Source organism: Ammospiza caudacuta, chromosome 8, assembly GCF_027887145.1.
Source record: "Ammospiza caudacuta isolate bAmmCau1 chromosome 8, bAmmCau1.pri, whole genome shotgun sequence".
In the NCBI taxonomy this organism is placed as follows: domain Eukaryota; kingdom Metazoa; phylum Chordata; class Aves; order Passeriformes; family Passerellidae; genus Ammospiza; species Ammospiza caudacuta.
In genome coordinates this window covers 33,520,214-33,532,738 of record NC_080600.1, presented here as the reverse complement: position 1 = coordinate 33,532,738, position 12,525 = coordinate 33,520,214, and the positions used below count along the sequence as shown (strand labels likewise).

The window sequence follows — 12,525 nt, the reverse complement described above, 5'->3', positions numbered from 1 at the left end:
CCTGTGGGCTATTTATATCTTGTTTAAGCCAACACTGGGGAACAAAATGATGCACAATCCTGGCTCAGCCTCTCTGCTGTGTACACGTTTTACCCTTCCTCGACAAGATTTAATCTGCTTAGGGTTAACTATGTAGCGGATGTCCAAGACCTTTGAATCACACCTTAAAAAGATCGAAAGACCAAGCCCATAATTGCAAGAGCAGAATCTCTGATTCACTGCAAACCATTTGTTATCAGCAATTAAGTTTCTTGCTGATAAATGATTCATGACTTGAAAGCCCAGATTACTCACTTTTAACCACGGCAGAAATTCCTGTGTGATTATGAACGCCTGCGCTACACATCTACTGTGAGAGGCTGGGGAGTCTGAATGTGTGAAATGACCAACCATTTAAACACAGAAAATCAGAGCTCTTACATATACTTTCCATTCACAGTTTGTAAAAAATAACAACAAATTTCAATTTCAACGTGACTGATGTGAATATAAACATAAACTGACTTCACTAACACTTTAAACACCATTTTTTGCTTTATTGGAGGCAACAGAACTAAATCAGTGTGACTGACCAGACCTGGCCTACTAATTAAAAAGGCTTGAAAGCAAAACTCTGAGCTCCTGGTACACTCTAGTTCACAGTAACTAAGGCCTTTGTCAGCCATTTGATGTAATCCTGTATGGTGTTCAAAACTGTATTTTTCAAAAACCATTCAGACCATAAACCAGATGAGTCATGACCCTGTAACAGAAGGTAAATTATTCTCAAATATTTTATATTTGTGCATTAACACATGCACAACACATTTTTTCTTTTGCCAAGAAAAAATGAATGCCCAAGCCCAAGAAGCAACTGACAAAAGACTGAAGACAAAAATGGGAATTCCTAATTTTATTATGGTGTAACCAGCTGTAAGGAATTACTGGTCTGAAGCACAGTGTGCAATTGTCTTATCCTAAACATTTACTAAAGCCTATAATTCAGAATGATCCTGACTAGTGAAGTCACCATTGGCAAGCTATCATTTTTTTCTTTCTTATTTTTGAAAAAGTCTACATTTCTCACCAATTAGCACAAACATAGGCACAGCCTATGCACAGAAATGCTCAGCATTTTATGGAGGCTGTATTTTGTTAGCGCCTGCTGCTTTGACTCTGAGATCAAAAGAGGCAGCAAGTTCTGGACTGGTCATATTTAATAGCTTGCTAAAAGCAGAAGAATTCCTGTCTGAGATCAAATGGCATCAATGTGTATTGTTTCCTAAATGCAGAGTGGAGTGCCTGCTACTTATGTGAGGATAGCTTGAAATAAAGAATTTTCATGATCAACTGCAAAAGTGCTATACACAACATAAGTAACTGTGCTAATTGAAAGGAAAAAAAAAGCAGAGTAAGAGTCTTCATGAATTAAGCTACTTTTACACTATGGTATTATGTACTATCAGGCAGCTGATTTTTTTGGGTGAAGAGGCTCATCAGGTGCCTAACAAGAGAAGATACTTGGCACAGATCCATGGCCATTCCAATTGAAGTTATGGTTAACAAGCTGGCCACCATACAAGGCCAATCAGGTTACTGGTATTGCACAATACTCACTAATGGCTTCAGCAGCTTAACCGTGCCAAACTGCAGTGCCATTAATTGGGCAAGAGAGGGAAGGGAAAAACAGCCAGGGAGAAAGCAAGATGCCATTCACCTCCTGAGCAGCCCCTCAGCACAGCCTGCAGACCCCAACTAGAAGAAAACGAGACGGGCAGAATGGGGAGCAAGAGGAACATTTCAGACCCAGGTCACAGCTCTCTGATAGGAGAAGAGTCTCACCCTCACACAGCACACAGGACACAGTGTGACCCTCACACAGCACAGTGTGACCCTCACACAGCACAGTGTGACCCTCACACACAGCTGCAGTCAGTGTGACCCTCGCACAGCACAGTGTGACCCTCACACAGCACAGTGTGACCCTCGCACAGCACACAGTGTGACCCTCACACAGCACACAGTGTGACCCTCGCACAGGACAGTGTGACCCTCACACAGGACACAGTGTGACCCTCGCACAGCACACAGTGTGACCCTCGCACAGGACAGTGTGACCCTCACACAGGACACAGTGTGACCTTCACACAGGACACAGTGTGACCTTCACCCAGCACACAGTGTGACCTTCACCCAGCACACACTGTGACCCTCACACAGCACAGTGTGACCCTCGCACAGCACAGTGTGACCCTCACACAGCACACAGTGTGACCCTCACACAGCACACACTGTGACCCTCACACAGCACAGTGTGACCCTCACACAGCACACAGTGTGACCCTCGCACAGGACAGTGTGACCCTCACACAGGACACAGTGTGACCTTCACCCAGCACACAGTGTGACCTTCACCCAGCACACACTGTGACCCTCACACAGCACAGTGTGACCCTCACACAGCACACACTGTGGCCCTCACACACCTGCAGTGCTGCCCAGCACTCCCAAGGCCACGGGCTGTTGGAACTCGTCCCACATGCTCTGACTCTTCCTAAGCCACTACCAGCTGTGGTCACTCGCCCAGTGGGGAAGAAGCTGAACAAGGCTGATTAATGATAAAAATATTTGTCCTTTTAAAAATTTATTTTTCGTTCCAAGTGAATCACAACTTCCTGCCCCTCCCTCTCCCCACCTGCAAAGACAGAAGTACCTCCAGATCAGCTTTTTTTTTGTTGAAGCATCAAAAGTGTTACACATTTCAACTGCTGCTGATACAGGTTTTACAGTGATGACTGTCAGAGAGAGATTGTGCAACTCCTTAAGGAGCAAAAAGGAAAAATCCCTCCTACAAATGCAGATAAATTTGGAATGTAAACAGGTAATACACACAATTACTGCATTACCAGAAGTATTATGAATTTCTCAAAACATTTGAACATAACACTTTACAACACGTATTTGATATGACCCAATAATAATTTGAAGGGAAACTGTGTACCCTATAAGAATAACTATGTACCCCTATAAGATAGTCATTCCTGCCATAACTTACAGATACATTGACAGTATTGATGCCAAAGAAGGAGGGTTTAGTCTGATTGAACCCATGCTCTGCTGATTTTTAATGTGGGGCTTAATTCACTCAATACATTTTATAAAGGTATGTAAACAGTTCTGATTTAAAGACCAGAGAGGTTTAAATGAAATTAACAGATCTGGACTGGTCAATGTTAATGTCTTCATTAACTCAGATACCTTATTTATCCCTGAGCACCTTAAAATTGTTCCCCCCAAATCTCAGTCAAGAACACATAACTATTTCACAAGAATGAAAAAACTTCATTTGAATAAATCTGTGTCTTATAAATCCCATTTTCCTGCGCTGATTTAAACAAAACACAACAAAACAAACCCGAACCAAACCGTGTCCCCTCCCCTTCGTTTTTTACATGTACTGCAATACCGGAACAAAAATTTCACCCTAACAAACAACATCACCTACAGACACACTACAGACTACAAAAATATTGCATAGGAGTGTCAGTGGGCATAGTCTCCCAACATGAGAGAAAATGCTAAGTTTTCTTTAAAACATTATGGCAACATTCTAATTTATTTTCCTTTTAAAAATCAAGTGGTTTCACTTTATTTCAAAATTGTACAAAATGGCCATGGCTGTTTATAAAAAAAGTCTCTGTCTTGAGAATATGTGAAGTCTCAGGTGCATCAACAAAAGACCTGGAACCATTCACAGTGCAGCGGAAAGCTTCTTTTGAGGCAGAAACTACAATTCATCCTTCTTCTTTCCTACTCTTTCATGATCTCTTTCTCTCAGGGTTCGCATGAAAGTGGTGAATCCAGACTCCTGGTTTTGAAGGAAGAAAAATATGGGTCATATTTTTACCAACAAAGCAAAACAATGCATCAAGAACACTTTGAGCTTCTGTATCCCAGCAGAATATAAACTAAGGAGCAGTTGTTTTGTTTCTGTAGCCCATGGCAGAATAGAAACCAGGGAGCAGGTACTGCTTCTGCACTGCCTCATCCTGCCATGCTCTGGTCCTGTGCTGCTCCACTGCAAGGGGAAAATATCCATGCACATCCCACATGTCAAACTTTGAAGAGATGGGACACAGAGAAAAACGTCCCTAAAACTCATAGGACAAGGTAAAATCTGTCACTAGAAGTGCCATTGATGACTTTTTGTTGAAAATACTCAAAAGATATTTTCAAGCTGTCTTTGTATGCTATTTGAGTCATTTTAAAGGCAGTTACTGGATTGTTTGTTGACTATACACACATTTGCCACTCATCCTCTAATAGTTTTGATCACAATTTTTTCCTTCTCCAAATATTCCAATGATGGAAATCACTTTTTTCCCCCCCAAGTTACTATTAAAATTATTATCAAAAATTTCAAACCTAGTTGTCTAGATGCCAACCTCTGTATTTCAACAACTTATGATTTAAGGCTGTTGAATGCCTCCAGTTTCCTTTTCCAAGGCAAGCTGTGAACACAGCTCTCAGGCATTTCAAAAGGCTCAGATGGGTGGAGGTGTGAACACCTGTGTTGGAATACACTGTCTACTGGTACCCCAACTGAAGTTTTCTGGGCAAGTGACACTGCTCCCACTCAATCTGACCATTTTTGCATTTGAACAATCACAGAACATACCACTCAAAACTGGCAATGAAGAGGGAAAATACCAAAGGTAGAGAGCCACTAACAGAAGTTAAAGACTTAAAAGAATGTTGTGGAGCAACAAAACAAAATAAATTCAACACAAAACATCAGGCTGGTAAGCTTCTAGAAGGCTGAACAACAAAAAGCTTTTCCAAAACTATTCACTATTCTTCCACTGTAAATAAATGAAGTGACATGCTTCAGCCCTTTGTCACCTGGAGACATCTGGCAATCAGCAGCCCCCATGACAGGCTCTGTGCTAAGCACTGCCTCCAGCATTACCATGATAAGAGATAACAAACCCTAATTCAATGCTGCACAGGCAGAAGACTGTAGGGTCCCCAGAGAGGTGGAAGGGGAACAAAGCAGCCATCAGCAGAGAGACTGGGATGTTCCTCTTGGGTAATTTTTACCCAAGAAAGGGTTGGCTGCATATAGGGGATTTGTTAGTCCACTTTCCAGCATATGGATAAATATCTCCTAACTCCTGTGGCCTCAGAGCATTCCTGTATTAGATATAAATTCTTTTTATCAGCCACCACAGATCCTTCCTTTATGTATCATTTCTCTAAGAACGGGTTAGAAATGCAAAAACTGCAGCTGAAATCTTACTTCAATTGTTGGCTGCTGCACCTATCTTTACTTTTGTGTAAAAAGTACTTTTAAGAAAAGATCCAGAATTGGAACTAAACACAGTATCCATAACAACGGCTGGATCAGCACCATGAAATGGTAATTACTGGAGTCCAAGTAGGCTGAAGAAAACTGGGAGGTGAAGCTCCATGAAGACTTCCCCAAGATCCTGACTAACAGAGAACCTCAGAACCTGGCTTTTTAATTCATGCTTCTATATAATTTTCTGAGCTCTAACAGCAGCAATAACTTTCAGGCAAGAATCTTTTTTCAAAATCACTGCATGGCTCAAAGACCCCAAGTTTTTCTTGCAGGCCCCAGGCAATCAATGGCTGCTGAGGAGTAACCTCCCTCTAGGCGGGGAGGCCCACAAATAATTGAATTGCTTCCTTATTTTCAGGCACTTTACAACCACTGAAGCCATTATGCCATTTCTGCCTCCATTTCTTGCACTCATAGCATATAATTAGCTGGCCACAGCAGGACAAAAGAATGAAACTTCAGCCCAGGGGTAGATGGCACGATCTGTCTTCCCATCCTGAGTGCCAGGAGTGAATCTGATTCAGGGCAAATGAGATATTTACTTTCCTCCAGTCTCCAAAGGACAGCTTTGTCCTGGCTATAAAACCAATGGTCTGTCACCATTTGGCAGCCTGGTGGATCTGTAACACGTTTGCAGTGTCCATGCAATCCAGAATTGACAGGAGTTGAACCCTGTATTTTCTGGCATTTCTGCCAGCAGCACATGCAATAAACCCCTTCCCTTTCACTCAGTCCAAATTCACTCACAGACTTCAGCTTAAAGAATAAAATATACAAAGCATATTACCAAATCTAATCCTTTTTCCTCTTCTCATGCTCCTAAAAATAGACCAAGAGTGTTCCTAATGCAGAGATGTACAGGGGTGTGGTACACTATGATTCATCCATGATTCAGCAACAGAGGCATGGTAAAAATCCACTCTGCAGTTTTCATTTGCAAGGCAGGACAGGCAGAGGGGGCTTTGCTCCCTGTACCAGGTGATGGCTCTTGCTTTCACTTACCCCTCGATCTCCAGTATATTTTTCCACAAATTTCCCATAGTTGTAATAGTTGAAGGTGGGGTAGCCATTGACCCCCTCCTGCTTACACAGGTCATGATTCTGTCCTTTGGCACAGTCCACTGCAGCGTAGGCGATCTGAAACACAAGAGATCACTCTGAGGCACGAGAGAACAAAGCAAGAACCCATTTCATCGTGTGCTGCTGCAGCTTAGCCTTAGCACTGAGAGAGACACAAGTCTTCTGCCAAACAGGCAATGGCTTCTGTAAGGGCTTAGCTGTGGAGAGACAGCAGAGGATGGTCATCACCTGGCCTGTGCATGGCAGGTTCAACTCAGAGCAGAAATCACCTTTGCAGCCTTCCCACTGAGCTCCCTGTTAGACTCCAAACAGGAAATTCAGAGGCTGGTTTAATAAAACCAAGTGCAGGCACACTGGTCACAGCTCTGTCATGCTGCAATATTTTTCCTCCACTTTTTTAAAGTGATGAATTTTAAGTGATGAACAGTGACAATGGTTTTGGTGATGGTAATGACCCATCTAACCCATCCTGATTCCCATGGCATTGCAAATGCTTGGAAAAGTTACCAACTAATGCAGCCTATTCACAGATTAATGATTTCTACTCCAAATAGCTTTTCTAAACTCCATGCAGTTCTTCCAGTCAGATGGGGATGGGTGAGAAGCCAGAGCATCATCTGTCAAGCACTGCATGTAGAGAAAAAGGTTCCTTCCTTACAATCTCAGCCTGGGTTTGTATTTCCTTTCCTGTCTTCTTCCAGGATTGTACATTATATGCAGCCATTAGCAAAGTGGGCTTTAATTCCTTTTTAAACCTCTAGATGCTACTGTCACACAGACAAACCCTGAGTAGGAGAGAGCCTGCCACACTTTCAGCCTATTGACAGTGGAGCAACACCCTCAGTCCCTGCCTGCTTCCACACAGGCACGGAGAGGACACACAGCCTCCCAGCCCCAGAGCAGCAGCTCGGAACATTCAATACTGACTCTGTGAAGTATTGAGGAGGGGCTGCCCTTAACAGTTCTGATGCTGAAACAAAATGTAATTCATAGGCTTCTACTCCAAGCAACTGAGCCTTGTGCTGTGATTCCTCCCTGACTGTTCCTGTGAGCAGCAGCTGGGGCTCTGAGTGCAGGTGCTCACATAAGCTCTGCCTTCACAGCAAGCACGTCAAAGTACAACCTATGTAAAGAAACCAAACAAATTAGAGGAATGACTTCTTGCAACTTTCTTGTGGGTTACAATTTATCAAGTAGCTAATTTCATAGCAGACACATCCTAATTTGAAATTTCCATTCCACAAGCCTCCTTCAAACAGCTGATCAAAATACCTTTTGCTTGCATGACTTTAGGGTTGCGGTTGAACTGTTCTTCCATAATTAAAAGATCACTTAATATTCCACAAAGTCCTCCTGTTTCATGGTGACACTGTCAAAATGGGAAAACCTGATCTCATTATCCTAGCAGTAATTAAAGAGATTGGCAAAGCCAACTTCAGTTAATTTGCTTGTTTTGTTTAGGCTTTGAAAGCCTGACAAGACGATTCTCAGTATGATCTCGCTTGGTCTGTCTTCAATTGGACAATACGAGATAAAGTGAACAGTGTTCTTACCTTAAATATCTGGTTTCTGATTTTAAACATTAATAAGACTATTACAGAACCAGGAGTCTTGAAAGCTGTTAAAAACATAACATGTATGATCCTATTTTTCTTCTTTTTGTAAACACAAAGAATCCTGCGCATTCAGGGCCAATTTAAATGAAAGATTAGGGATAATAAACTGTAGAAGGGTTTCATCTAAGTATTTCTGCCTTCCTGACCTTGGCAGCCAGCCAAAATTCAGAACTCTGTTGGCTATTTCTGTGTAAAAAAAAGCTTAGAATGGAGACAAACTTTTATTTCACGACACAGCACGAAGTAGAAAGAATACCAGAAGTCCTGATTTCCTAAAAACTAGAAGAATAAATAAAATAATCTTTTTTCACACTGTTCTAAATATCACACAGGGAGAGATTACAGCCAGAAAAAGGGGAAAGTATGCATGTGCTCGTCCAGATCTTAGTAGCTGGTTTGAGGCATTCAACTGTTGTGACTGATGACCCATCTGTTCTCAGTGTCTTGGAGATTAAGAAAATTAGTTTTTAGTACACTGGAAGGAAGAGGGAAGAAGGAAAAGCAACTCTCTTTATCTGTACCTCTGGAAATATCTAAACTGGTATCGGCTGGAGCAGAGCGTCCAATTTAATTCACCTTTTGGCTTTTGTGAGAACGGCCCCCAGTGAGGAGAGGGTGCAGTGCAGGAATGCAGTGCTACAAGCCACTGTTAACCTTGTTCAGAACATCCTCACCAGTTGCCTCAGAACAGATGACTCACGGATGTTTAAGAGGTGGCTTCTGACAGAAACACTCGGTAGTATCCTTGAGACACAGCTCTCCTCCACAGCACATGCAAACCTAAGCTGGCCCATCTGTGCCTCAGCTGGGCACACAGAGATCCCAGTCTGTGTGTCCACGGCAGCCACATGAGCCCAGTGTCTAATCCAACAGGTCTAACAGCACATCTGGAATAGCAGCTGGGTGATGTGCCCATGGCCTGTCCCCTCTGCAATGCTCCTAATGCAAGCTCCCACACAGCCCCACCACTGCAGCCACCATTTTGAGCCCAGCTCTTCAGAACACACAAGTTTGGTTATTTTTGCAGCCAGGGAGAGAAGAGGAACGGCGATTTTCAAAAGCCTTGTAACTCATAGAGACGTGAGCAAAATTTCATAGAGGAACATCTAATTCCCAAGGCTGTATCTGAGGCTGCATTCAATGCCTGCTGCCAACATGGCTGAGTAAGAGTACTTAGGAGAGCTTGAGTGATTACTTTAGAGTGGAAATGTTAAGGCAGCCTAAATATAGAGGTTGCTACCATCTCTGTGCACTCATTATCATAGCATCACAGTCCTAATTGTCTTGCCTGTCTCACAGCGGAAGATCAAATATAGTGCACTGAGAGAGGAGAAAAGTGATGCTGGAAAACACTTGTAGCAAAACACACTTCTGGACTGAGGACCAATTCTCATCTCCATTCCATCAGCTCCAGACAGCTGAACTCTCAGACTCACCAGAATTTCAGCAAATAGCACTGATGCCCTTTGCTTCTCTCTGTTTGTATTTTCATGGACTGTGAATACTGAGCTCCATTGCTGATAGAGAAGAGCTCTGTCACTCTGAATCCCTGCATTTTTCTACTAAAAGGCTGCATGTAAAAAGATGCAGAATTCTGGCTCAAGTGAGCAGCGATACACTGTAGGGAAAGTTTCCTCTCATTCTCAACTCTCTTAGAAACAGTCAGCTTTTCTGCTTCACTGGAAAAGGAAACTGAGTCAGGAAAAGTAACAACCCAAAAAAACCTCTCTCAAAATGTGGTTAAAGACTTCTGGAGAATATGATCCTCATAATCAACTACCAGCAACAAGTTACAGAGAAGTGCACTGGAGAGCACAGGTTAGCAAGACCTGTATGCTCTGACCTGCAAACCCACTAAGTTTATTCAAGCAGAAGCTGCAGACATATTAAGCGCAAGACAACCATAGTAGGTGTCCAAGAGCCAAGACATTTGGTATCACTTCTCACAAACTCCCTCTCATCAAGAGGGAAATACCCTCTAAAAATATGTGAGAGAAAGAAACTCTGCTAACACAGGTCTAACATTTATGAGTGTGTGTGTATATATATATGTCCATTATGGAAAAGTCCAGTGTAATAGCTTTCAGAAGGCAAGATTGATTTTAGGGAGGTTTTGATTGTTAGGGCTAAAATTTAATTTCTTGAGCTTTCCTCTAACCAGAGGGGAAAATCCACTGAAAAAAACATTTTAGGGAGAAAAAGCTGTAAGTGCTATATCTGCAACATGCACAAAACTCCACGGGATTATGGATTCTCTGTAACCCAAAGCTCTGCTGCCTTAGATATTGACAACACATCATTATATACAAGTCCTTTCTCCAGAGCCAATGCTGTTCAGGTCTATCACCAGCCTGTTCAGGAGCTGTAGCAGGAATAGAAATGTTATCAAATGAAGAGATAATCAATGAGAGACTGTGGACCCTAAAGGAAGTTTCCTGGAGTATATCCAACTTTCTTAATTATACAAGTAGTTCCTCGTAACTGGTATGCACTCTATAATAATTAATAGTATCAGGGGAGTATGTACAGTAAAGCATAATAATGACAACAGCAACAACAGTAACCCACCAAATAAGTATGCATTTCTCCATAGTCAGGATAGGTTAATATGGGTCTGGAAACATCTGGGACTGGAAAATAACTTTACTTGAAAAAGAAATCCTACAATGTTTTGTGGTTCTACCAAAAAAACTGGGAGCTTAACTACAGAGCTGCAAACTTAACTCAGCATGGCAATAGACTGTGAGCAGTGTAGGAGCAGCTCTGAAGAGCTCTGAGGAAATAGAGCATGGCGTATTTTTCAGATGAAGAGGACTGATCACAAAAGCTGAGCTGTTACAAAAACCAGAACTTTTCATTTAGGTGCTTCAGTAGAAGTGGAGCTATGCCAAAAATATGACCACTGATCTCCAGGTGCCCCAACTGTAACCGAAGGGTGATGCCTTATTTTGTTACTAAGTGTTAGAAGAAAAATTAAGTACTGGCAGCATAATCTAATCATACATCAGAAATCACAGTTCCCTTCCAACAGATTTATGAAACAACTTTTTGCTTTAGAGGGATCTTACAGGTAAGAAACACAATTACACTGAGCAGTTCAAACAGATGTGTAGAAAATTGAAAGTGGGATCCCTTGACCTTCCAGGCAACTCCTCCTTTCTGTTCTTAAAGCTTTCTTTTTAACAGTTTGCCTCCCAGTCCACACATGATGATCCAGTAAAAATAACCCCCTGCAATCCTAGCTGCTCTCCTGTTAAAATATGTACTTCCACACAGTGGTTTATTGATTCAAGAAAATAAATCTCTGCTAGAGCTAATATTGACTTTTGTTATGAAAATTGAAGTGAATAGCTAACTGAATATTGATTTGAGAGAGGAATGATATTTGATAAGCTTTAAAAAAGTAAAAACAAAGTTGCAGCATGGAAATAAATGTTTCCAAACAACATTTTAAAAGTAGAATCAATTTCAGATGACAATTACCTGTTTACTAGTAAAAAAGTCTGTTGTTGCCAAATATCTTGAAAGCACCTGTAAATAAGACAGATGTGCATTCTTCCCTATGATTACTCCATAGGTTTCTATTTATATCAGCTGTTCTGGACCCCAACAGCAGTTAGGGACTGGTCTGCTAAAGCTTGCTTCAATTCAGCTACTGCTCTCAAAGTGAAAGGCCTTGCAAATGGGAGATTCATTATGAGTTGCCCTGGTGTGGCATGGCATCATTACAGGAGGTGCAGTTCATCAGCTGCTCTCAAAGCAGGCCTATTTGCAAAGGGAACATCCATTAGTACAACATGATGCACAGTGCTAACATCACCATATTTAATGAGTCTAATTAAAAAGAAATTCAGCACAGGCTTTTTAAGCAAACAGGAATCAAATTCCTTGCCAAACTAAAATATTATCTCATTTGGATAACTCTGTACAGTCATTTGGTTGGTATAATAATTTTAAACTGTGATTCACAATACACATTGGGGACCCACCAGTTTTAGTGCTGACTGACCCACTAACACCCAGCTCACCCCATTTGCTGCCCCCTTTCCAGCAATTGCTGCCACAGCTGTTTCCGTGGGAACTCACTGGAACCCAGCTGTGGTGCTGGGATTTGGGTCAATGCATTTGTATAGGAACAGCCTCCTGTGAAAATGGGAAGACTGGTCAAAAAGCAGCTCCTTTGCAGGGCTGTCAGAGGAGAGGCCTTGAAGAGTCAAGAGCTTTCCTTCAGCAAATCCAAACTGGAACACCACAAATCAGTTCCTTCAAGCTGACTTTGGGATCAGCCAAAAGGTAGAATGCAGATTTTTTAAAGATTTAGTTTTCAGGAGAGACTGTGGAGCAGTTACTGAACATGCCTTCCTGCTCTTCAATCTGTTCAGCTAAGTGACAGCCCTCACATTTGCATTTTCTGATGTTCATTGGTCACTGCCAGAACTTGAGCTGTGGGGCACTGGCCATGGGCTTTTCCCTGGCAGCTGCATGCCA

The 12,525-nt window shown here is 42.1% G+C and overlaps 1 protein-coding gene across 1 annotated transcript in view; it reads right to left on the bottom strand.

Moving 5' to 3' along the window:
• Positions 1-2,643: 2,643 nt before the first annotated feature.
• PDIA5 (protein disulfide isomerase family A member 5) overlaps positions 2,644-12,525 on the bottom strand; it is a 98,170-nt gene continuing 88,288 nt past the window's right edge. The window contains exons 16-17 of the mRNA XM_058809476.1: positions 6,344-6,478; positions 2,644-3,847 (exon numbers count right to left, since the gene is read on the bottom strand). Of these exons, the coding sequence (XP_058665459.1) occupies positions 3,767-3,847; positions 6,344-6,478 (216 nt within the window). The 3' untranslated portion in view covers positions 2,644-3,766. The remainder of the gene's footprint in view (positions 3,848-6,343; positions 6,479-12,525) is intronic.